General features: G+C 43.9%; 5 protein-coding genes across 5 annotated transcripts in view; all 5 read left to right on the top strand.

Annotated features, from left to right (window-relative positions):
* Window positions 1–3,313: 3,313 nt before the first annotated feature.
* On the top strand, window positions 3,314–5,969 carry LOC135812463 (uncharacterized). Its single transcript, XM_065325820.1, has 2 exons — window positions 3,314–3,639; window positions 4,116–5,969. The coding sequence occupies exons 1-2, from the start codon at window positions 3,330–3,332 to the stop codon at window positions 5,045–5,047; spliced, it is 1,242 nt and encodes a 413-aa protein (XP_065181892.1). The 5' UTR covers window positions 3,314–3,329; the 3' UTR covers window positions 5,048–5,969.
* Window positions 5,970–7,856: 1,887 nt separating this feature from the next.
* Window positions 7,857–8,630, top strand: LOC135812851 (putative uncharacterized protein DDB_G0271606; the record flags this gene model as incomplete). Its single annotated transcript, XM_065326067.1, has 1 exon — window positions 7,857–8,630. A coding segment is annotated over one exon (774 nt), but the record flags the coding sequence as incomplete, so codon positions are not given.
* A 1,815-nt stretch (window positions 8,631–10,445) lies between these two features.
* On the top strand, window positions 10,446–13,880 carry LOC135811428 (uncharacterized). The gene is made up of 2 exons (XM_065324666.1): window positions 10,446–10,952; window positions 12,056–13,880. Exons 1-2 carry the CDS (start codon window positions 10,499–10,501, stop codon window positions 13,015–13,017), a joined length of 1,416 nt encoding a protein of 471 aa, XP_065180738.1. The 5' UTR covers window positions 10,446–10,498; the 3' UTR covers window positions 13,018–13,880.
* A 3,469-nt stretch (window positions 13,881–17,349) lies between these two features.
* LOC135811427 (putative uncharacterized protein DDB_G0271606) lies at window positions 17,350–17,970 on the top strand (the record flags this gene model as incomplete). The annotated part of the gene is made up of 1 exon (XM_065324665.1): window positions 17,350–17,970. A coding segment is annotated over one exon (621 nt), but the record flags the coding sequence as incomplete, so codon positions are not given.
* A 3,400-nt stretch (window positions 17,971–21,370) lies between these two features.
* The window catches only part of LOC135811426 (mucin-5AC-like), a 4,832-nt gene continuing 607 nt past the window's right edge, over window positions 21,371–25,595 (top strand). Inside the window, exons 1-3 of the mRNA XM_065324664.1 lie at window positions 21,371–21,716; window positions 23,407–23,916; window positions 24,403–25,595. The exon at window positions 24,403–25,595 is cut by the window's right edge and continues 607 nt beyond it. Of these exons, the coding sequence (XP_065180736.1) occupies window positions 21,641–21,716; window positions 23,407–23,916; window positions 24,403–25,550 (1,734 nt within the window). The 5' untranslated portion in view covers window positions 21,371–21,640 and the 3' untranslated portion in view covers window positions 25,551–25,595. The remainder of the gene's footprint in view (window positions 21,717–23,406; window positions 23,917–24,402) is intronic.

The following is a 25,595-nucleotide window of genomic DNA, read 5'->3' as shown; positions in this document are numbered from 1 at the left end:
AGGCCTACTTTTACGGAATACTCAATGACAGGTGATCTCTGAGTTGACCAGCTTCCTTCGATTCATTTGCTTATGCTCACCCTTTCATTTACGGAAACGTGTGCTGATTTTATTCGGATTTAGATTCATTCGTTTCTCTTTGCCCTTGCCAACAGTGTGCGAAGAACGCGAGTTCACCTTCTTGACGGTAAGGCTTATGTTGCATGTTGCTGCTAAGGCTTATGTTGCTGCTGAGGCTTTAAATAGATGTGTTGTCGAAATACTCATGTTCATTGTACATTGGTACGTTACAAGTAAGGCGCTGGTCATGATTGCTTCCGGCATTCCGTGCTCCGATCATAGGGTAGAATCTGAATTTTGCAGTGGCATAGCATCGTTGGCAGTTCCCAATCTGGAGGGAAAGGTTCAAAGACGCATTGGCCGAGTACTAGTATGCAAAATAAATTCGCATATCAGGGAAAATCTGCATTATGGAGAGGTTCATGCATTCAGTGACTTGTTTGCTTCATACGAAACAAGCCAATGGGTGCAGTCTTGTCTCGTGAAAATCTCGTACGATTGGATTTGTTTACTCGAGTCTGGGCTGTTTGATTTGTGAGTAGCGCCGAGATTGCACTGCCCCAAATAAAGTTGCGTGCCGGTAGAGCAAGAATTACGATCTGCAATCTGTTTGTAGTACCTGCAAGAATGTGCTATACATGTATCGTATTTTCTCTGTTGTTGTTTCAGTTGCCGTCATGTTGCTAAAGAAAGGTTCAGTGACTCATTTGTTTCATAAAAGACGAGTCAATGGTTTGGTCTGGCTTAGAATCTTTCGCTGTAGAAGAAATCTATTCGTGTCTCTATTGGAGAAATAATTGTATTCACTCGTTATAAAATAGGGTTAACACAAACTCACAGAGCAAAGGACATCGGTCCCTTGATGTTCGTCCTAAAGAGGTTTGACTGGATATCATTCATACTCCTATGGAGTGCCTTGTTTATCTCTCAGTACCTAAAACCATATATCCTTGCCCCTTATATCCTCAGGATCAGTGTAGTTGTTGGAACGAGGTGTTGGACTCAGCGATGTATTTGTTTACATTTTAATGCATGTTTATTGTTCCTCCTTTGCTGTGTTGTTTTAGACAATCGTGGACACTTTGAAGTCACTGAACTGCTTCCAAAAGTTTTATCGACATCAACCGGATTACGATTTCACTACAATATGATGCCGGATGACCTTATCACGACAACCAAGAGTACATGAAAACCAGAGTGTGCAGCTTGGGGCCTTTTCTGCTATGGGTGTCTGTCACGGCGAAATTCCGTAATTACATCATATTTGGCCCAGATCCGAGGCGGGAAATGGCGTAGTGCGTACAACTGAGCTGCAGTTGTGCAGAAAGAGACCTGCTTGAATCCTGCTTGTACGCACTACATCACTAAAATGATGTAATCACGGAATTTCGCCGTGACAGCCACCCATCCGAGCTGCACACTCTGGTTTTCATGTACTCTTGCGACAACCCATGACTACAATTATAAACACAGAATCAACAAAAACATCTGCGGCACACACCTGGTTACAATTCTCCAGTAAATGTGATTTAGGGTGTGGACATCTGAATTTTCTGAAAGACAAGACAATTTTATGACAGTCATGAAATTCTGCAACATCCATAGAATGACTTGCGTATAAAAAAAGTATCACTGCCACTACCTATGATTCCCCTGCAGAAGAACATGAATACATGTATGCAAGACTAGTTCCATTTTCTGCAAGAAAAGGCTTGCACATCAATGCGTATAATACGGTATTGAATTTGATATGATACACATAGGGGCTCCCGTAAGAAGACCATAGGTCTGTGGGAAACACCCTAGTAAAATACGGTAATAATATATATAATAACATGCAGAGGCGCTACATGTAGGCCATCATTAGGGCATTCCATTGGTTACACAATTATATCCTTTAGCCAAAAAAAACAAAAGAAATTATAGCAATAAAAACTGCTTTATGGCAGTTTTCTAAAAAAAGTTATTGTGTTCTAGACCATGGACCCCGTCTAAAAAGTAAGAAATTAACGAAATGTGATAGCCGAAAATTAAAATTTCACACAAAACCTCACAATAATCACACACAGGATGCGAGACGACCTTTTCCCCTCGTGGTCCTCTTTCATATGCAAGCATGTTGGCGCAGTACATGTACTTGCACAAGTACAAGTGTCGGAATAAACAAGTGTTGAAAGCCGTACTATTAGATCTTCAAGTGTTGTGATTATTGTGAGGTTTTGTGTGAAATTTTAATTTTCGGCTATCAAAATTTCGTTAATTTCTTACTTTTTAGACGGGGTCCATGGTCTAGAACACAATAACTTTTTTAGAAAACTGCCATCAAGCAGTTTTTATTGCTATAATGCGAAGTGTATCGAGGGATGCATGCAGGGCGATAGTGCGGGTTCGAATCCCAGGTTATGTCGAAAAACAAAAAGTAGAAACTTATAAGAATTTATAACATCCCCATGCTTTTTTTGTCTAGGTCATCAAGGCAAAAAAGCAAAGCGTAGGGCCCTGAGCTTCCAAGCTCTCTCGTTACTTTTTGTGTGTGTGTGTGTGTGTGTGTGTGGTGGGGGGGGGGGGGGGGTGGTATTTGTAGGAGTGCTTGAGCGAGCGTGTTCATCTGGGTAAAAAATGAGCATGTGTGTCTGTCCGCTTGGTTTGCTGGTGTGGGAATGCTTCAACGTGTTTATATCCATATTGCAGTATCCTCAGCGTGCAAATCATCACAAAGTCGAGGAAATAATTAATTTGATCATTCATAACCATAATAAAGCTGACAAGTGCGCCTGGTGCTTGAACATTAGAGAGGTTAAGATGCACGTTATTTCCGACGTGACGTGAAACTTCAGCTCGCGTTATTTGCTCGCACGTCGAAAAATCAACGCGAGTGACCTGCTGCTCACGTCGAAATTTGGAGTTTTACGCTAAATTTGACGTGAAATTGCGCGTCACGTCGGAAATAACGTGCATCTTAACCTCTCTAATTTTCCAACCAAGAACAACGTCTATGTGAAAGTTTGTTCATATGCGTGTGTGTATTTTACGTGGGAATGTTACTACCTGTCTGTCTCCCCCTTGCAGTCTCAGCACCATGCACATTGTCACAAAGTCCAGGAAACCTGACCATTGCAAATCATATGAAGCTGGAAAGTGCGCCTGGTGTGGGACCAATTCTCCAACCGCTGACAATTATTCCTTTCCCGAACATATCCTTCTACAGCAGCTGTCCATTTGTCAAGATCGATATTACTGCAGATGTGGCTCAAACGTCGTGCAATCCGATGTTGGTGCTATTGAAGGAATTCCCTGGGGGAAAGTATCAGATTGCCTCTGAACGCATTCCACCTAGTACACACAAGATGGGTTCTGCTACATGGACCGGGGTGGGCCTTGACCACTACGTATCTCATAACAGCAGTGCGACAGAAGCTTTTATCATTGGAATGACTCTGCAAACCGGATGCCAGTTGAATTTAAAAGCTATCTGGCCGCAAGTCGCCTGGGTAATGCTGCAAGGCAGTACACCAGATGTCTTACAGAAGTTTTCCTATGGTGCTGCGCTGGAGCCTCCTGTCACGATGACCATCCGTGGTAAGTGCCGTTCATTCCCGTACTCTCTACTCATTTACTTCCCCGAACAGTGGCAAGGTGTGATTAGTACATTTATCAGGCATGCTTGAACGCTACACTAGCAACTGTCACAAATCATGTAAAATTGTACTCGGTTCCCATCTTAGACCTCTAAGCCGAGCAATAGTAAAATGCTAGAGAGAATACTTTAGCAAATGCAGCAGTGACAAAGGCCACAATGTATTTCGTTCTAATAAGGGTGGTCAAATTAGCTGATTACTATGGCGTTTAGATTCCTTGACTCGGATGCACCGAAGTCAAAAGCGGATCTGTTTCACGATGGCGGCCAGAATAAAGGTGACCTCGTGATCTGTCTTGAGGATTGCAATTTTGAAGATGTGTTCTTTGTCAAACATTTAGTAAAGTGTCAAATCTGTTTCCATCACGGATTTCTCATCATAATCCGACAATTTTTTCCCTTACATGTATTTCTGCAGCATCCAGTGCGTGCAACCAGGCTACATGTGACAACTGCCAAACACTCTATCAAAGCTGTCCTGCATTAGGAGCTACTGGTAAAAATCGCTATCAATACTATTGTGGTACTGCATCTAACTACACGTGTCCAACCTCAACCTCAACGGAAGTTTTAGTTTCTGGATCTTCACAACATGCAAGTTCGCCACCGCCAGGATCATCCAAGCGTGGATCACCAAGTCCTACAGAAGCGGTGGATAGGGTCATAATGCTTCCCGGGACAGGGCAATCAAGCGGACTTACTATGGGCTTCAATATTCCCTTGCTTCTTCTCACCCTCTCCATTCTACTCGTACTTCTGTATCGAATGAAGCGCGAATCTCTCTCAGCACGCGGCCACTCTCGACAAGAAAAAAGAGAAGCGGTAGGCTTGCCGACTCCAACACCACCTCCGCCTGCTACAGCCCGCCCCGAACAATGCCGCCAAGTAGCAACTGACACGTCCGAGGGTCCATACTATATTGACGCTGTAGACTCGATGAGCGCGAACGTCACGCCCAAGTCCTGTTCCATGACTAATGGCAGAATGTCGGAATTTGTCCATGTGCAGTCGTCCACGGCACCAGCTAATAATAGTGAACAAACCCAAGATTCGCTGTATGCTGATCTGGAGACAACTGAAAATTCCAGTGTTGATGCGCAAGAACGTCACTACACGCTACTATCTAAGCGTACACGAGCACATCGCAACCCTTACGAAGGTCTTCGTTCCCATAGCCGTGACCTTGCCAGCGGGGAATCCCGTGTTGACGCCAAGCCTGATGATGATACGTTGGTTATCGGCAATACCGCCCGCTCACTGGAGTACAGCACAGCGTCTGCTCCCGTCACACACGTTATTTACACTCCTGTACTAGTGAGTGACTGCGTCGACGCTGTTCCTGAAGCTTGACCAACTACTCAATTATAACGTGCCCAGTCACCTCAGATCCTAATACAACAAACAACAACGCCCAGAGCAGCAAATTCACGACGCAAATACCCCTGCGGATAAGCGACCAACGAGGCTATTGATTCCAAAGCAAGTGATATAATTATGATTTTTTTGTCCAACCACTACTGCAGTTCACCCTGCTACGCGCAGTACAACCTCTCCTCTAACGAAAACAGCCATAGTACCTCAAGCAACTTCTAGCCCTACTCCATCGACCACCTCCACAAGACCTTCATCGTCTGCCGTTACTAATCTACGGACTACCTCCGACACAGTTGCTGCGGCTACAGTCTCACCATCAACCACGCCTCGGGTTACAAAGGCCTACTCCGAATCGTCTCCTCTTTCCAATGCCTTCCTATCTTTTATTATGATTATCATGGACACCAGTGCCTATTCAAACTAGTTTAGTGTTGTTCACTTGACTCATTGCTGTTCTGCCAATGATTATCTGGTTGTCTGGACAACTGTGGCAGATCAATTAAATTTTGTCAATTGGATCCCGCACGTTTCTTTAGGCGTACGGATGTGCCTTCCCGTTACACCGATCCACGCCTCTGTAACAGCTTACATTATAGCTTCTCTTAGTATTCCTGGCTAGAGTTGTATTGTAGTTTTGATTGGAGTGATATCTGATATCTCTGCTGACTGCCTAGTCTACATGATCAGGGCAGCCAGCTTGCACCGCCAGCACAGTAGGGTGGCGAATACATTTCTGCCGTAGGCAGGCCATATGGCATTTTAAGACCAATGGTAAATAGCACTGCACTATGTTCTTTCAATTTTGCGACTCTTGCAGTGACTTCAAACCTGTCTTCAATCGTGTGCATGGCACATTATACACAATTGTGCCATTGTTCAGTACAATTAATGCAAAGGCTCAAATTTTAGATTATGATACTCTCCATACTTCATCACTGTTATGAAATCAATTGAACTCACAATGCGACACACATGTGCTGGAATAATGACTGGATGTTTCTCTCTAAGTCTCTCTCTGTCCATCTTTCCTCTCTTTCTCAATCCCTCTATATCTCTCTCCTACCCCCCTCCTTCCCTCCCTTGCTCCTCCAAACCCCACACAACCCATCACAATCCCTCCATACCAACCCATCCCTCATGCCTCCTTGCTCCTGCAGAACTTGACACTTGACTGACTCACGACCGCCAACAAGAGCACACAAGAAGTCCACCGAACCTTCCACTAAGAAAAGCTGCAAGAATTCCCCATTCCCTGCTCATTACACAATGTAAGGGGTAATTCCGTCACCAGTTGAGCTTGCGTAGGCTGAGGACGATTGTGTTCCAAGACTGTAGTGCTACATCCGCACCCAATTGGAACCGAAACTACTGGCTATGTTGCAAAGGTGGCCCAACAGACATCACAGCACGTCGCACTACATTGTATAGCGCTCACGCAACCCAAATAGCACTAGGGATAGAGGCTAACAATTACGCTCTGTTTACAGCGCAACCAACACCTCGTGAAGCCAAAAGTAGCAGCTTGAGCAGGAATAGCTCATTGATTGGCGCTAAACAGACGCTGAAAGCCAGAGCTGTGCACAACGCTATCACCTCCAACAACAACTCACACGTCTGCGTGAGGGATACCACTATGCGCTTAGGGCGCGCTCACACTGCGATCATCAGCACGCGTCCATGCGTCAGCAAAACGCAGAAACGTGGCAGTCGTGCTCACACTAGGCCTCGTACACGCGTAGACGTGAACTTGTGACACAAACTTTACGAATTGCAGTTCGTATCCAAAAGAGTTCGTGCGTTTCCTAATAAAGTTGTGGCCCGTTTTGGATGTTATTTTCCGCATGTTGCATGTTGGAGGAAGTGCCTCGTGGCTCGTATTCTTGAAGTCGACGAAAATAATTCATACAATCAGGTAGGTTTGGACTCTTGAGGGACTGCCGCTGATATCCAAGCGCTTTCGCTTTCCTGACCTCGTGGTCAGAGCAAGTGCCAGTGCAGTGGAAATTCCGGTAGTGGTTTCTTTCGTCTGTTGCCGAGATGAGAACTGTATTTTCCGATGATATGTAACTGAAATGTCTTGAGGTATGGCATTCCAACATCGCAGAAAAGTAGAGAAAGATAATTTCCGAAACCGAAAAGCCAGACCAAGCTGCCATCGTATTGAACGAGTACACTGTAGAAATTGGTCACTGACCCGATCACAACGAAGCAACTACAAAAACAAAAACAAAATCGACATCGTCCAAAAAGGGCAAAGAATGCATATATGGCGGTGCGTGCGTGCAGGACCACAACTACAAAATTTTAAAAATGTGCAAATGTCGAGGTGACATCGACAACCGCCGATTTTCATGAATCAACACACCGGAATTTGAGAAATTGCACATACTTCAGGCCAGGTTGTACACAAATACGCTTCACGTCTACGATCATGTTGCCGCCAAGTCGTGGCACCCCCTCCGGAGGTCGCGGTTACGATTTGAAACGTGGCCGCGACGTTTTCGTCATGTTCATGCCGTTGCCATGCAACTTGGCCGCATGGCCGCATAGACGCTGGTTTTGGTCGCAGTGTGAGCGCGCCCTAAGAAGTAGCAGCGACTTCGGCGGTATTAGTAGGTCACGTTAGTGGGTCCTATGAGAAAAACACATTCTGTACGACAAGTAGCATAGGATGATTAATTCATTGCATACCTGCACTGAGTCACTGACCTCGTTACCTGTACTGAGTAACTGACCTCCTTGAATATTCTGTAAGATAACAATAGTCGGTTAGGGTTTCAAAATAAAACAACAACAACAACAACAACAACAACAACAACAACAACAACAACAACAACAACAACAACAACAACAACAACAACAACAACAACAACAACAACAACAACAACAACAACAACAACAACAACAACAACAACAACAACAACAACAACAACAACAACAACAACAACAACAACAACAACAACAACAACAACAACAACAACAACAACAACAACAACAACAACAACAACAACAACAACAACAACAACAACAACAACAACAACAACAACAACAACAACAACAACAACAACAACAACAACAACAACAACAACAACAACAACAACAACAACAACAACAACAACAACAACAACAACAACAACAACAACAACAACAACAACAACAACAACAACAACAACAACAACAACAACAACAACAACAACAACAACAACAACAACAACAACAACAACAACAACAACAACAACAACAACAACAACAACAACAACAACAACAACAACAACAACAACAACAACAACAACAACAACAACAACAACAACAACAACAACAACAACAACAACAACAACAACAACAACAACAACAACAACAACAACAACAACAACAACAACAACAACAACAACAACAACAACAACAACAACAACAACAACAACAACAACAACAACAACAACAACAACAACAACAACAACAACAACAACAACAACAACAACAACAACAACAACAACAACAACAACAACAACAACAACAACAACAACAACAACAACAACAACAACAACAACAACAACAACAACAACAACAGTTTCTCTTATTGGCCACAGGCCATCCTGAGAATAAAAGATTTCAAGATTTCAAACAACAGCAACAACAAAATCAAAACCAGCCACAACAGCAGCAACAACAAGATGTTGAACATCCTCTGGAAGCATCAATAACTACCGCTAGTGGCTGTACTTCTACGTTGATTTATACGTACGAATGAAATCATCCGGTAGCAGTGGCCTGTTTGCTGCCGAATGCAGCAAGTGACTTGGAGAGTAAAGGCCGAGCCGAACAGTCAGCACACTGCACACTGCACACCGCACTACAGACTATCTTAGAACACAAACCGGAGAGCAGGTCGCTGGTAGAGTAGTCAGCAATGCTTCATCAGACCTGCAAGATTCATTACACTGGGGCATCATTTCCCTTCAAAACTTCACTTAGATCGCGATTATCACGCAGTAGAGCTTTAGGAACAAATTGCTCAGCAACAAAAGATTCCAGTTCAAGTGGAGTTTCTCATGCGTTTTTTTTCCACTGCCGCTTAACACATTTCCTATCCGATCACGTCGTCTTGAAAGATAGATACACTTGCAGGAACAACGATACCAGCTAGTGGTGACAATGCACAGCGGACTGCTGATAGTGGTGTTTACCGTTGGTGTGTTCGTAGTGGTACCAACACACAGTGGAGCAACAGGTAAGATTCTACAAGTTTGTAGATGAGACCACCCCGCTAATGTCAGGATCACTATAAAACAGTTTACTAGTTTTCTTCAACGCACTACATTTTGCTGTGCCATTGTGATAACTGATAAGTGATGCCACTATTTGCAGCACTACCCTGCAACAGTAAACACTGCTATCCGCATAGAGCATCCCGAGTTACAGCACTGCCAAATACGAAAAAAACGGACCTGTTCATTAGTTAGCGGGAAAGTTGCAAACTAGAAAGGTGTGGCGAAACAATTGACTCTCACCCGCTGGACTCGAACCAAGAACTCTCCTCACTCATGGCCAACAGTTGGCGCAGTCGACATCCAAACAGCGACCGTTCACATGATTATGTTTTATCAGACTTCGAAACTCACGCTTCCTGTGAATCCACGGCGACTGGTTGGACGCAGCCCTCACTTTAACCCACTAACTTCACGTACAAACCAGCACAAGAGGAGCCCCAATACATAACATGTTCAATAAAAAAGCCGAAATATTGAGGGCGTTTTAAACTTAGAGTGGTATACAAATGATATACAAGCTGAATGTGCAGGCGGAGAGCACATAGCGGAATGCACACGTACACTGATGGTCACTTATTATAGATGTTGTGGCTAATGTTTTTTCTGGATACCGAACACTTCAAAACGCATACTTCGGAGTTTGAGTAAAATAGCATCTGCCTGCCTGCTTTTATACTTTCCAGCACTGAGCAAGTGCATATTACATTTTCTGTGTGTGTGTGTGTGTGTGTGTGCGTGTGTGCGTGTGTGTGTGTGTGTGTATTGAAAGGTGGGAGGGGTGTCGGAGTGCTCGAGCGAGCGTGTTCATCTGGGTAGATAATGAGCATGTGTGTCTGTTCGCTTGGTTTGTTTGTGTGGGAATGTTTCAACTTGTCTTAGGCGAGACTGCAATATGGATAAATGCCATATTGCAGTCTCGTCAGCGTGCACATCATTACAAAGTCGAGCAAATTTGACCATTGATAATCATTTTAAAAATGACAAGTGCGCCTGATGTTAGACAACATTCTTCAACCACGAACAACACCTATGTGAAGGTTTGTTCATACCGGTGTGTGTATTTTACATGGGAATGTTACTACCTGTCTGTCTCCCCCTTGCAGTCTCAGCACCATGCACATTGTCACAAAGTCCAGGAAATCTGACCATTGACAATCATATGAAGCTGGAAAGTACGTCTGGTGCTGGACCAATTCTCCAACCGCGGACAATTATTCCTTTCCCGAACATATCCTTCTACAGCAGCTGTTCATTTGTCCAGATTGACCTTACTGCAGAAGAGATTGGACAATCCTGCAACGCAACGTTAGTGCTATTGAAGGAATTCCATGGGGGAAAGTATCAGATTGCCTCTGAACACATTCCACCTACCACACATATAACGGGTATTGCAACATGGACTGGGGTGAGCCTTGATCACTACGCATCTCATAACAGCAGAGTGACAGAAGCTTTTATCATTGGAATGACTCTGCAAGTCGGATGCCAGTTGAATTCAAAAGCTACCTTGCCGGAGGTCGCCTGGGTAATGCTGCAAGGTAGCACACCAGATGTCTTACAGAAGTTTTCCTATGGTGCTGCACTGGAGCCTCCTGTCACGATGACCATCCGTGGTAAGTGCTATTCATTCCCGAACTCTCTACTCATTTACTTCCCCGAACAGTGGCAAGGAGTGATTAGTACATGTGGCAGGCATTCTTGAACTACCAGCAACTCTCACATATCAGGTTAAACTGTAGACAGTTGCCATCCTAGACCGCTGTGCTGAGCAATACTAGAATGCGAGAGAGATTACCCCCTCCTCGATCTCATCTGGCGCGGCCTGAACGGCCAATGTAGTACAGCGCTTTCAAAGCAGCTGACGCCCGCAACCACGGCCCCGACCCGACATCAAGCCAACGCCGGGCCCATTCTCCCGCTGGCCAGGACGAGTACAGGCACTCGCCGACCATTCTTCCGTGGACCTGCGCTGTGGAACACTCTGCCAGCCAGTGTACGTTCCTGCAAAGCCGTGGCCGATTTCGCAGCAGCCGTTCACCCGTACACTCTCAGGCCATAAAAAAAGAAAAGAAACAGTGATATGCCCCCCCCCCCCCACACACACACACGGACAGTATGTATAGGCATATAGCGAACGGTCTTCTCCTGTTAGCTCTGTCTGAATACATGAGATAAAACGTCTTTCTTGTTGTTTTTCCTAGCTGCTTCCAGCATGGTAAACGACAGTACCATGGCCTTTTGAGATTTTCATTGTACCTATTTGTAGTACGTCCCGGGATCAGTATTTCCACTTGAAATTATATCCACTCCAATGCCTCATTCTTAGCATTCTTTTATTCGCTTCCATGTAATTGGGCTTATTGCCCGTTTGGTATTGCGAATTCAAATAAAAAACAACAACAACAACAACAACAACAACAACAACGAGATTACTTTAGCAAATGGAGCTGTGACTGTAAACCGATGTATTTCGTTATAATAAGGGTGGTCAGATTAGCTGATTACTATAGCGTTTAGATTCCTTGAATCGAATGTCCCTCAGACAAAAGCGAATCTGTTCGACCATAGCGGACAGGATAATGGTGCTCTCATGGTCTGTCCTTAGGATTGAAATGTCGAAGGTGTGTTCTTTGATAAAATAAAGTGTCAAACCTGTTTCCATCACCGATTGCCAATCACAATCTGTTAATTTTTGCCCTTACATGTATTTCTGCAGCATCCAATGCGTGCAACCAGGCTACATGTGACAACTGCCAGACGCTCTATCAAAGCTGTCCTGCGTTGGGAGCAACTGGTAAAACTACCTATCAATACTATTGCGGTACTGCATCTAACTACACGTGTCCAACGACTACTGCAGTTCAGCCTACTACGACCAGTACAACCTCTCCTCTAACGAAAACATCCATAGTGCCTCAAGTAGCAACTAGCGCTACTCCATCGACCACCTCCACAAGACCTTCATCGTCTGCCGTTACTAATCTACGGACTAACACATTCGAATATAGATCGGCCAGTGAAACCTCAGCGGAAGTTTTAGTTTCTGGATCTTCACAACATGCAAGTGCGCCACCGCCAGGATCATCCAAGCGTGGATCACCAAGTGCTACAGAAGCGGTGGATAGAGTCATAATACTTCCCGGGACAGGGCAATCAAGCGGACTTACTATGGGCTTCAATATTTCCTTGCTTCTTCTCACCCTCTCCATTCTACTCGTACTTCTGTATCGAATGAAGCGCGAATCTCTCTCAGCACGCGGCCACTCTCGACAAGAAAAAAGAGAAGCGGTAGGCTTGCAGACTCCAACATCACCTCCGTCTGCACCAGCCCGCCCCGAACAATGCCGCCAAGTAGCAACTGACACGTCCGAGGGCCCTTACTATATTGACGCGGTAGACTTGATGACCGCGAACGCCACGCCCAAGTCCTTTTCCATGACTGATGGCACCATGTCGGAATTTGTCCATGTGCAGTCGTCCACGGCACCAGCTAATAGTGAACAAACCCAAGATTCGCTGTATGCTGATCTGGAGACAACAGAAAATGCCAGTATTGATGCGCAAGAATGTCCCCACACGTTACTATCTAAGCGTACACGAGCACATCGCAACCCTTACGAAGGTCTTGGTCCCCATAGTCGCGACCTTGCCAGCGGGGAATCCCTTGTTGACACCTAACCTGATGATGCTACGTTGGTTATCTGCAATACCGCCCGCTCACTGGAATACAGCACAGCATCTGCTCCCGTCACACACCTTATTTACACTCCTCTAATAGTGAGTGACTGCGTCGACGCTGTTCCTGAAGCTTGACCAACTACTCCATTCTAACGTACACAGTCACCTCAGATCCTAATACAACAAACAACAACGCCCAGAGCAGCAAATTCACGACGCAAATACCCCCTGCGGATAAGCGACCAACGAGGCTATTGATTCCAAAGCAAGTGACATAATTATGATTATCATGGACACCAGGGCCTATCAAAACTAGTTTAGTGTTCTTGACTTGACTCATTGCTGTTCTGCCAATGATTATCTGGTTGACAGGACAACTGTCGCAGATCAATTAAATTTTGTCGATTTGATCCCGCACGTTTCTTTAGGCGTATGGATGTGCCTTCCCGTTACACCGATCCACGCCTCTGTAACAGCTTATATTATAGCGTCTCTTAGTATTTCTGGCTAGAGTAGTATTGTAGTTTTCCTTGGAGTGATATCTGATATCTCTGCTGACTGCCTAGTCTACATGATCATAGCAGTCAGCTTGCACCGCCAGCACAGTAGGGTGGCGAATAAATTTCTGCCGTAACCAGGCCATGTGGCATTTTAAGACCAATGGTAGATAGCACTGCACTATGTTTTTTTTTCAATTTGGCGACTCTTGCAATGGCTTAAAAACCTGTCTTCAATCGTGTGCATGGCACATTATACACAATTGTGCCTTTGTTCAATACAATAAATGCAAAGGCTCAAATGGTAGATTATGATACTCTCCATACTTCATCACTGTTATGAAATCAATTGAACTCACAATGCGACACACATTTGCTGGAATAATGAATGGATGTTTCTCTCTACGCCTCTCTCTGTCCCTACGCCTCTCTCTGTCCCTCTTTCCTTATTAATTTTCTCAATCTCCCTATATCTCTCTCCTACCTCCCTCCTTCCCTCCCTTGCTCCCCCAAACCCCACCCAACGCATCACAATCCCTCCTTACCAACCCATCCCTCATGCCTCCTTGCTCCTGCAGAACTTGACACTTGACTGACTCACGACCGCCAACAAGAGCACACAAGAAGTCCACTGAACCTTCCACTAAGAAAACCTGCAAGAATTCCCCATTCCCTGCTCATTACACAGTGTTTCGGGTAATTCCGTCACAAGTTCAGCTTGCGTAGGCTGAGGACGATTGTGTTCCAAGACTGGAGTACTACATCCGAACCCAATTGGAACCGAAACTACTGGCTATGTTGCAAAGGTTGCACCACAGACATTAAGATAGCACGTCGCACTACATTGTATAGCGCTCACGCAATCCAAATAGCACTACGGATACAGGATAACAATAACGCTCTGTTTACAGCGCAACCAACACCTCGTGAAGCCCAAAGTAGCAGGTGAGCAGGAATCGCTCATTGAGTGCCGCTAAACAGACGCTGAAAGCCAGCAGCTGTGCACAACGCTATCACCTCCAACAACAACTCACACGTCTGCATGAGGGATACCACTATGCGCTTATAAGTAGCAGCGACTTGGGCGGTATTAGTAGGTCACGTTAGTTGGTCCTATGAGAAAAACACATTTTGTACGACAAGTAGAATAGGATGATTAATTCATTGCATACCTGCACTGAGCCACTGACCTACTTGAATATTCTGTACGGTAACAATAGTAGGTTAGTGTTCTAAACAACAACAACAACAACAACACAAACAACAACAACAACAACAACAACAACAACAACAACAACAACAACAACAACAACAACAACAACAACAACAACAACAACAACAACAACAACAACAACAACAACAACAACAACAACAACAACAACAACAACAACAACAACAACAACAACAACAACAACAACAACAACAACAACAACAACAACAACAACAACAACAACAACAACAACAACAACACCAACAACAACAACAACAACAACAACAACAACAACAACAACAACAACAACAACAACAACAACAACAACAACAACAACAACAACAACAACAACAACAACAACAACAACAACAACAACAACAACAACAACAACAACAACAACAACAACAACAACAACAACAACAACAACAACAACAACAACAACAACAACAACAACAACAACAACAACAACAACAACAACAACAACAACAACAACAACAACAACAACAACAACAACAACAACAACAACAACAACAACAACAACAACAACAACAACAACAACAACAACAACAACAACAACAACAACAGTAAACCGAAAGCTTTCGACACCGTCTGGCATCGTGGTCTGCTTGCAAAGCTAGAGTCCGTCTTCTTGGTACATGGTCCAGCCCTGCAATGGCTCTCATCCTATCTTTCCTGCCGCCACCAGACTGTCAGAGTATCTACCTCCCTATCAGACCCATTACTAGTCGTGTCTGGGGTACCCCAGGGGTCCATACTTGGGCCGCTCCTATTTTTACTGTACGTTAATGACTTGCCAGCCCTTGTACCAAATGTAAGTCTTTTTGCTGACGACACTGCTCTGATGTGCTCCGACAGCTCGGCAGACAACCTCACGGCCTCCATGCAGTCCGGGGTCAACGCTACAGTAACATGGATGGAAACCTGGAAACTGAAGCCTAACCTCGCCAAAACCGAGGCCATGTTCTTCTCTCCCTCGCCCCCCACTCAGCTTCTGTATTTTCCTGGTCTAAATAGTACACCTATTAAAGTTGTTAACGAGCACAAGCACCTGGGCGTTATTCTCGACCGCCAGCCCTCCTGGTCTCCACAAGTCCAGTCTGTGTGCAAGCGTGCGAGTGCGTCCTTAGGTATGCTACAACCCCACTGCCAACACTTGAATGATAACTGCAGAAAATTGTTCTTTAAGTCGTACATTTTGCCTATATTTGACTATTGCGATATAGCTTGGTGCGGGTTGTCTCAGACTTTACTCCACAGACTGGAAGTACATCAACGCTTGCTTCTGAAAATTCTGTTTCGAAAAGACCAAACATTTGCCTCCCTTTGTCTTTATAAACTTGCTTCCACGCACCCTCTTCTTGCCCGACATCAGCAGCATCTTTGTATCCTTGTGCAAAAAATCTTCCTAGCCCAAGTCCCGAAACATATTGCCAAGTACAACTGGTTTGTTACCACTAGACCAACACGCAATGCCTTATCACTGCCCCGAGCTAGTTCCTCTCTGTTTTTGAAATCCCCTTTCTTCTCAGCACACTCCCTTTGGTCTAACCTGCCTACTAGCATTAAGACATGCCAGGATATCAGGAAATTCAAAGTCCAGCTTTCCACACTGTCTCATCCGAAGTGATCCCATGTATTACTAATGTGCCTCCCTTTCTTTTTCTCTCCCTATCTCCTTTCCCTCTCTGACAGCATCTTTCTTTTTCTCCCTTTTAGCTTGCCGTGGTTGGCTATCACCTGACCTCTCATGTTTATTGGCAGTCTTCGGACGGGCCAGGAGATGTTGAATAAATAAATAAATAAATAAAAACAACTACAACAACAACAGAAACTTCTCTTATTGGCCACAGGCCATCCTGACAACAACAACAACAACAACAACAACAACAACAACAACAACAACAACAACAACAACAACAACAACAACAACAACAACAACAACAACAACAACAACAACAACAACAACAACAACAACAACAACAACAACAACAACAACAACAACAACAACAACAACAACAACAACAACAACAACAACAACAACAACAACAACAACAACAACAACAACAACAACAACAACAACAACAACAACAACAACAACAACAACAACAACAACAACAACAACAACAACAACAACAACAACAACAACAACAACAACAACAACAACAACAACAACAACAACAACAACAACAACAACAACAACAACAACAACAACAACAACAACAACAACAACAACAACAACAACAACAACAACAACAACAACAACAACAACAACAACAACAACAACAACAACAACAACAACAACAACAACAACAACAACAACAACAACAACAACAACAACAACAACAACAACAACAACAACAACAACAACAACAACAACAACAACAACAACAACAACAACAACAACAACAACAACAACAACAACAACAACAACAACAACAACAACAACAACAACAACAACAACAACAACAACAACAACAACAACAACAACAACAACAACAACAACAACAACAACAACAACAACAACAACAACAACAACAACAACAACAACAACAACAACAACAACAACAACAACAACAACAACAACAACAACAACAACAACAACAACAACAACAACAACAACAACAACAACAACAACAACAACAACAACAACAACAACAACAACAACAACAACAACAACAACAACAACAACAACAACAACAACAACAACAACAACAACAACAACAACAACAACAACAACAACAACAACAACAACAACAACAACAACAACAACAACAACAACAACAACAACAACAACAACAACAACAACAACAACAACAACAACAACAACAACAACAACAACAACAACAACAACAACAACAACAACAACAACAACAACAACAACAACAACAACAACAACAACACCAACAACAACAACAACAACAACAACAACAACAACAACAACAACAACAACAACAACAACAACAACAACAACAACAACAACAACAACAACAACAACAACAACAACAACAACAACAACAACAACAACAACAACAACAACAACAACAACAACAACAACAACAACAACAACAACAACAACAACAACAACAACAACAACAACAACAACAACAACAACAACAACAACAACAACAACAACAACAACAACAACAACAACAACAACAACAACAACAACAACAACAACAACAACAACAACAACAACAACAACAACAACAACAACAACAACAACAACAACAGTAAACCGAAAGCTTTCGACACCGTCTGGCATCGTGGTCTGCTTGCAAAGCTAGAGTCCGTCTTCTTGGTACATGGTCCAGCCCTGCAATGGCTCTCATCCTATCTTTCCTGCCGCCACCAGACTGTCAGAGTATCTACCTCCCTATCAGACCCATTACTAGTCGTGTCTGGGGTACCCCAGGGGTCCATACTTGGGCCGCTCCTATTTTTACTGTACGTTAATGACTTGCCAGCCCTTGTACCAAATGTAAGTCTTTTTGCTGACGACACTGCTCTGATGTGCTCCGACAGCTCGGCAGACAACCTCACGGCCTCCATGCAGTCCGGGGTCAACGCTACAGTAACATGGATGGAAACCTGGAAACTGAAGCCTAACCTCGCCAAAACCGAGGCCATGTTCTTCTCTCCCTCGCCCCCCACTCAGCTTCTGTATTTTCCTGGTCTAAATAGTACACCTATTAAAGTTGTTAACGAGCACAAGCACCTGGGCGTTATTCTCGACCGCCAACCCTCCTGGTCTCCACAAGTCCAGTCTGTGTGCAAGCGTGCGAGTGCGTCCTTAGGTATGCTACAACCCCACTGCCAACACTTGAATGATAACTGCAGAAAATTGTTCTTTAAGTCGTACATTTTGCCTATATTTGACTATTGCGATATAGCTTGGTGCGGGTTGTCTCAGACTTTACTCCACAGACTGGAAGTACATCAACGCTTGCTTCTGAAAATTCTGTTTCGAAAAGACCAAACATTTGCCTCCCTTTGTCTTTATAAACTTGCTTCCACGCACCCTCTTCTTGCCCGACATCAGCAGCATCTTTGTATCCTTGTGCAAAAAATCTTCCTAGCCCAAGTCCCGAAACATATTGCCAAGTACAACTGGTTTGTTACCACTAGACCAACACGCAATGCCTTATCACTGCCCCGAGCTAGTTCCTCTCTGTTTTTGAAATCCCCTTTCTTCTCAGCACACTCCCTTTGGTCTAACCTGCCTACTAGCATTAAGACATGCCAGGATATCAGGAAATTCAAAGTCCAGCTTTCCACACTGTCTCATCCGAAGTGATCCCATGTATTACTAATGTGCCTCCCTTTCTTTTTCTCTCCCTATCTCCTTTCCCTCTCTGACAGCATCTTTCTTTTTCTCCCTTTTAGCTTGCCGTGGTTGGCTATCACCTGACCTCTCATGTTTATTGGCAGTCTTCGGACGGGCCAGGAGATGTTGAATAAATAAATAAATAAATAAAAACAACTACAACAACAACAGAAACTTCTCTTATTGGCCACAGGCCATCCTGACAACAACAACAACAACAACAACAACAACAACAACAACAACAACAACAACAACAACAACAACAACAACAACAACAACAACAACAACAACAACAACAACAACAACAACAACAACAACAACAACAACAACAACAACAACAACAACAACAACAACAACAACAACAACAACAACAACAACAACAACAACAACAACAACAACAACAACAACAACAACAACAACAACAACAACAACAACAACAACAACAACAACAACAACAACAACAACAACAACAACAACAACAACAACAACAACAACAACAACAACAACAACAACAACAACAACAACAACAACAACAACAACAACAACAACAACAACAACAACAACAACAACAACAACAACAACAACAACAACAACAACAACAACAACAACAACAACAACAACAACAACAACAACAACAACAACAACAACAACAACAACAACAACAACAACAACAACAACAACAACAACAACAACAACAACAACAACAACAACAACAACAACAACAACAACAACAACAACAACAACAACAACAACAACAACAACAACAACAACAACAACAACAACAACAACAACAACAACAACAACAACAACAACAACAACAACAACAACAACAACAACAACAACAACAACAACAACAACAACAACAACAACAACAACAACAACAACAACAACAACAACAACAACAACAACAACAACAACAACAACAACAACAACAACAACAACAACAACAACAACAACAACAACAACAACAACAACAACAACAACAACAACAACAACAACAACAACAACAACAACAACAACAACAACAACAACAACAACAACAACAACAACAACAACAACAACAACAACAACAACAACAACAACAACAACAACAACAACAACAACAACAACAACAACAACAACAACAACAACAACAACAACAACAACAACAACAACAACAACAACAACAACAACAACAACAACAACAACAACAACAACAACAACAACAACAACAACAACAACAACAACAACAACAACAACAACAACAACAACAACAACAACAACAACAACAACAACAACAACAACAACAACAACAACAACAACAACAACAACAACAACAACAACAACAACAACAACAACAACAACAACAACAACAACAATAAAAACAACAGCAGCAAAAGCAAGATAGTTGAACATCCTGTCGAAGTAGCAATAACTACCGCTGGTGGCTGTACTTCTACGTTGATTTACGCATGGAATCATCCGGTCGCTGTGGCCTGTTTGTGTCCGAATGCAAAAAGTGACTTGGAAAGTAAAGGCCAAGCAAACAAGTCAACACTGCACACAGCACACTACACTATAGACTAAGCTAGAGCACAAACCGTAGAGCAGGTCGTTGGTAGAGTAGTGAGCAATGCTTCTTGAGACCTGCAAGTCGCCTTAGACTGGAGCATCATTTCCCTTCAAAACTTCATGTAGATCGCGATTATCACACTGTAGAGCTTTGGGAGCAAATTGCTCTGCAACAAAAGATTCCAGTTCAAGTAAAGTTTCTCATGCGTTTTTTTCCACTGCCGCTTAACACATTTCCTATCCGATCACGTCGTCTTAAAAGATACATACGTTTTTAGGAGCAACGACACCGGCTAGTGTGACCATGCATCTCGGACAACAACAACAACAACAACAACAACAACAACAACAACAACAACAACAACAACAACAACAACAACAACAACAACAACAACAACAACAACAACAATAACAACAACAACAACAAAAACAACAACAACAGCAACTTCTTTTTTGGCCACAGGCCATCCTGAGAATAAAAGATTTCAAACAACAGCAACAACAAAATCCAAAACAGCCACAACAGCAGCAACAACAAGATGTTGAACATCCTCTGGAAGCATCAATAACTACCGCTAGTGGCTGTACTTCTACGTTGATGTATACGTACGAATAAAATCATCCGGTAGCGGTGGCCTGTTTGCTTCCGAATGCAGCAAGTGGCTTGGAGAGTAAAGGCCCGAGCCAAACAGTCAGCACACTGCACACTGCACACCGCACTACAGACTATCCTAGAACACAATTCGTAGCTCAGGTCGCTGGTAGAGTAGTCAGCAATGCTTCATCAGACCTGCAAGTCGCCTTAGACTGGAGCATCATTTCCCTTCTAAACTACATGTAGATCACGATTATCACGCAGTAGAGCTTTAGGAACAAATTGCTCTGCAACAAAAGATTCCAGTTCAAGTGAAGTTTCTCATGCGTTTTTTTCCACTGCCGCTTAACACATTTCCTATCCGATCACGTCGTCTTGAAAGATAGATACATTTGCAGGAACAACGATACCAGCTGGTGGTGACAATGCACAGCGGACTGCTGATAGTGGTGTTTACCGTTGGTGTGTTCGTAGTGATACCAACGCACAGTGGAGCAACAGGTAAGATTCTACAAGTTTGTAGATGAGACCACCCCGCTAATGTCAGGATCACTATAAAACAGTTTACTAGTTTTCTTCAACGCACTAAATTTTGCTTTTCCATTGTGATAACTGATAAGTGATGCGACTTTGTACAGCACTACCCTGCAACATTAAACACTGCTATCCGCATAGAGCATCCCGAGTTACAGCACTGCCAAATACGAAAAACGGACCTGTTCATTAGTTAGCGGGAAAGTTGCAAACTAGAAAGGTGTGACGAAACAATTGACTCTCACCCGCTGGAATCGAACCAAGAACTCTCCTCACTTATGGCTAACAGTTGGCGCAGTCGGCATCCAAACAGGGACCGTTCACATAATTACGTTTTATCAGACTTCGAAACTCACGCTTCCTGTGAATCTACGGCGGCTGGTGGGACGCAGCCCTCACTTCAACCCACTAACTTCACGTACAAACCACAAGAGGAGCCCCAATACATAACATATTTAATAATAAAGCCGAAATATTGAGGGCGTTTTAAACTTAGAGTGGTATACAAGTGATATAGAAGCTGAATGTGCCGGCGGAGAGCACATAGCGGGGTGCACACGTACACTGATGGTCACTTATTATAGATGTTGTGGCTAATGATGTGGCTAATGTTTCTTCTGGATACCGAACACTTCAAAACGCATACTTCGGAGCAAGAGTAAAATAACACCTGCCTGCCTGCTTTATGCTTTCCAGCGTTGAGCAAGTGCATCCTACATTTTCTCTGTGTGTGTGTGTGTGTGTGTGTGTGTGTGCCAGCTAGTTCGGTTAGTGGGTACACTTATGCCTGATTGTGTTGGGTCTGTTGCCAATGGGCTCGGCTACTTGAAGGTGTAATGTTGTACCTGCCACCTTTTGTTGGTTCCAGGGTTCATATACTTTCTATTTGAAGTATACATACCTGTTAACCATGGACTGCTTCTGGCTAGATTAACTCTTGTGTAATCAATGGTGCTAGTAAAGCTATTAACAGATCCACTCTGATTTAGCCACCCACACTAGTAGCACGTATTACCTTCACTGGGGGCAGGGGTAACTGCAGTTGGATCCCATCCTTTTTCTGCACCTTGTCCTCACCCACTTACTGAGGTGTGGTGAGCCCATAAGTGGGATCCGTTTCAAGTCGACCCAGAGTTTTGGGGATTTCAGGGTGTATCGGCCGTTGGGCGGTTCAATAGCCAATTGAGTCATCTTTCCAAGATTCCTTTTGAGTCTCTCTCCTCTCTCCCGGGGAGACCCACGTGACCAGTTCTGGCAGTGTGCAACAAGTACAATTGTGTGTGTGTGTGTGTGTGTGTGTGTGTGTGTGTGTGTTGTAGGGTGGGGGATTGTCGGAGTGCTTGACGGAGCGTGTTCATTTGGGTAAATAATGAGCATGTTTGTTTGTTCGCTTGGTTTGTTTGTGTGAGAATGTTTCAACTTGTATTAGACGAGACTGCAATATGGATACATGTTATCCATATTGCAGTCTCGTCAGCGTGCACATCATTACAAAGTCGAGCAAACTCGACCATTGATAATCATTTTGAAGCTGACACGTGCGCCTGATGCTAGACAACTTTCTTCAACCACGAACAACGCCCATGTGAAGATTTGTTCATATGCGTGTGTGTATTTTACGTGGGAATGTTACTACCTGTCTGTCTCCCCCTTGCAGTCTCAGCACAATGCACATTGTCACAAACTCCAGGAAATCTGACCATTGACAATCATATGAAGCTGGAAAGTACGCCTGGTGCTGGACCAATTCTCCAACCGCGGACAATTATTCCTTTCCCGAACATATCCTTCTACAGCAGCTGTATATTTGTCCAGATCGATATTACTGCAGATGTGGCTCAAAAGTCGTGCGATCCGATGTTGGTCCTATTGAAGGAATTCCCTGGGGGAAAGTATCAGATTGCCTCTGAACGCATTCCACCTAGCACACATATAACGGGTATTGCAACATGGACTGGGGTGAGCGTTAACGACTACATATCTGATAACAGCAGTGTTACTGAAGCATACATCCTCGGGATCACCATGAAAGCCTACTGCCCATTGAGCTATAAAGCTGCCTCGTCAAGAGTGTCTTGGGTCTTGCCGGAAGGCAGCTCACCACGTGTCTTACAGACGTTTGCCTGGGGTGCTGCTCTGGAGCCTCGTGTCACGATGACCATCCGTGGTAAGTGCCATTCATTTCCGTACTCATACTAATTTACTTCCCCGAACAGTGGCAAGGAGTGATTAGTACATGTGGCAGGCATTCTTGAACTACCGGCAATTTTCACATAATGATCATGTTAACTTAACTTGTACTCAGTTCCCATCTTTGACCGCTGTGCTGAGCAATAGTAAAATTCTAGAGAGAATACTATCGCAAAATTAATGGAGCTGTCACTGTACGCCCGCAATGTATTTTGTTATGACAAGGGTGGTAAAATCAGTTGATTACTATTGCGGTTATATTGCTTGAATCGAATGTACGATACCTCAGTCAAAATTGAATCTGTTGGACGATGGCGGACAGAATATTGGTGATCGCATGGTCTGTCCTTAGGATTGCAATTTCAAAGATGTGTTCTTTGATAAAATAAAGTGTCAAACCTGTTTCCATCACCGATTGCTAATCACAATCTGTTAATTTTTGCCCTTACATGTATTTCTGCAGCATCCAATGCGTGCAACCAGGCTACATGTGACAACTGCCAGACACTCTATCAAAGCTGTCCTGCATTGGGAGCAACTGGTACAAGTCAATACCAATACTATTGTGGTACTGCATCTAACTACGCGTGTCCAACCACTACTGCAGTTCACCCTACTACGCGAAGTACAACCTCTCCTCTAACGAAAACATCCATAGTACCTCAAGCAACTACTAGCGCTACTCCATCGACCGCCTCCACGAGAGTCTCATCGTCTGCCGTTACTAATCTACGGATTACCTCCGACACAATTGCTGCAGCTACAGTCTCTCCATCAACCACGCCTCGGGTTGCCAAGGCCTACGCCGAATCGTCTCCTCTTTCCAATGCCTTCCTATCACCAAACTCAACTGACGCTAGTTTGGGTTTCAGTGCACCTAACACATTCGATTATAAATCGGCCAGTGAAACCTCAACGGAAGTTCTACCTTCTGGAGCCTCACAACATGCAAGTTCACCATCGCCAGGATCGTCCAAGCGTGGCTCACCAAGCGCTACGGAAGCGGTGGAGAGGATCATAATTGTTCCCGGGACAGGTAAATTATATGGTCTTACCCTGGGCTTTAATATTCCCTTGCTTCTCTTCACCCTCTCCATTCTACTCGTACTTCTGTATCGAATGAAGCGCGAATCTCCCTCAACAAGTGGCCACTCTCGACAAGAAAATGGAGAAGCGGTAAGCTTGCACACTCCAAGAACACCTCCGTCTACCACAGCTCGCCCCCAACAATACGACCAAGTAGCAACGGACACATCCCAGGGCCCATATTACATTGAAGCCGTAGACTCGAAGATCGCGAACGTCACGCCCTGGTCCTGCTCCATGACTGATGATGGCACCATGCCGGATTTTGTCCATGTGCAGTCGTCAACGGCACCAGCTAATATTGAACAAGCCCAAGATTCGCTGTATGCTGATCTGGAGACAACTGAACATGCCAGTGCTGAAATGCAGGAACGTCACTACATGTTATTATCCACGTGCACACAAACACATCCCAACCATTACCAAGGCCTTGGTCCCCATAGCAACGACCTCCAAAGATGGGAAATCCCTGGTAACACCACGCCTGATGGTGAGTCGTTGGTTATCTGCAATACTGCGCACTGACTAGAATACAGCACTGCGTCTGCTCCCGTCACACGCGCTATTTAC

The sequence above is a fragment of the Sycon ciliatum genome, chromosome 3 (genome assembly GCF_964019385.1).
Source record: "Sycon ciliatum chromosome 3, ocSycCili1.1, whole genome shotgun sequence".
NCBI lineage: Eukaryota > Metazoa > Porifera > Calcarea > Leucosolenida > Sycettidae > Sycon > Sycon ciliatum.
This window is presented reverse-complemented; position numbering and strand designations above follow the sequence as displayed.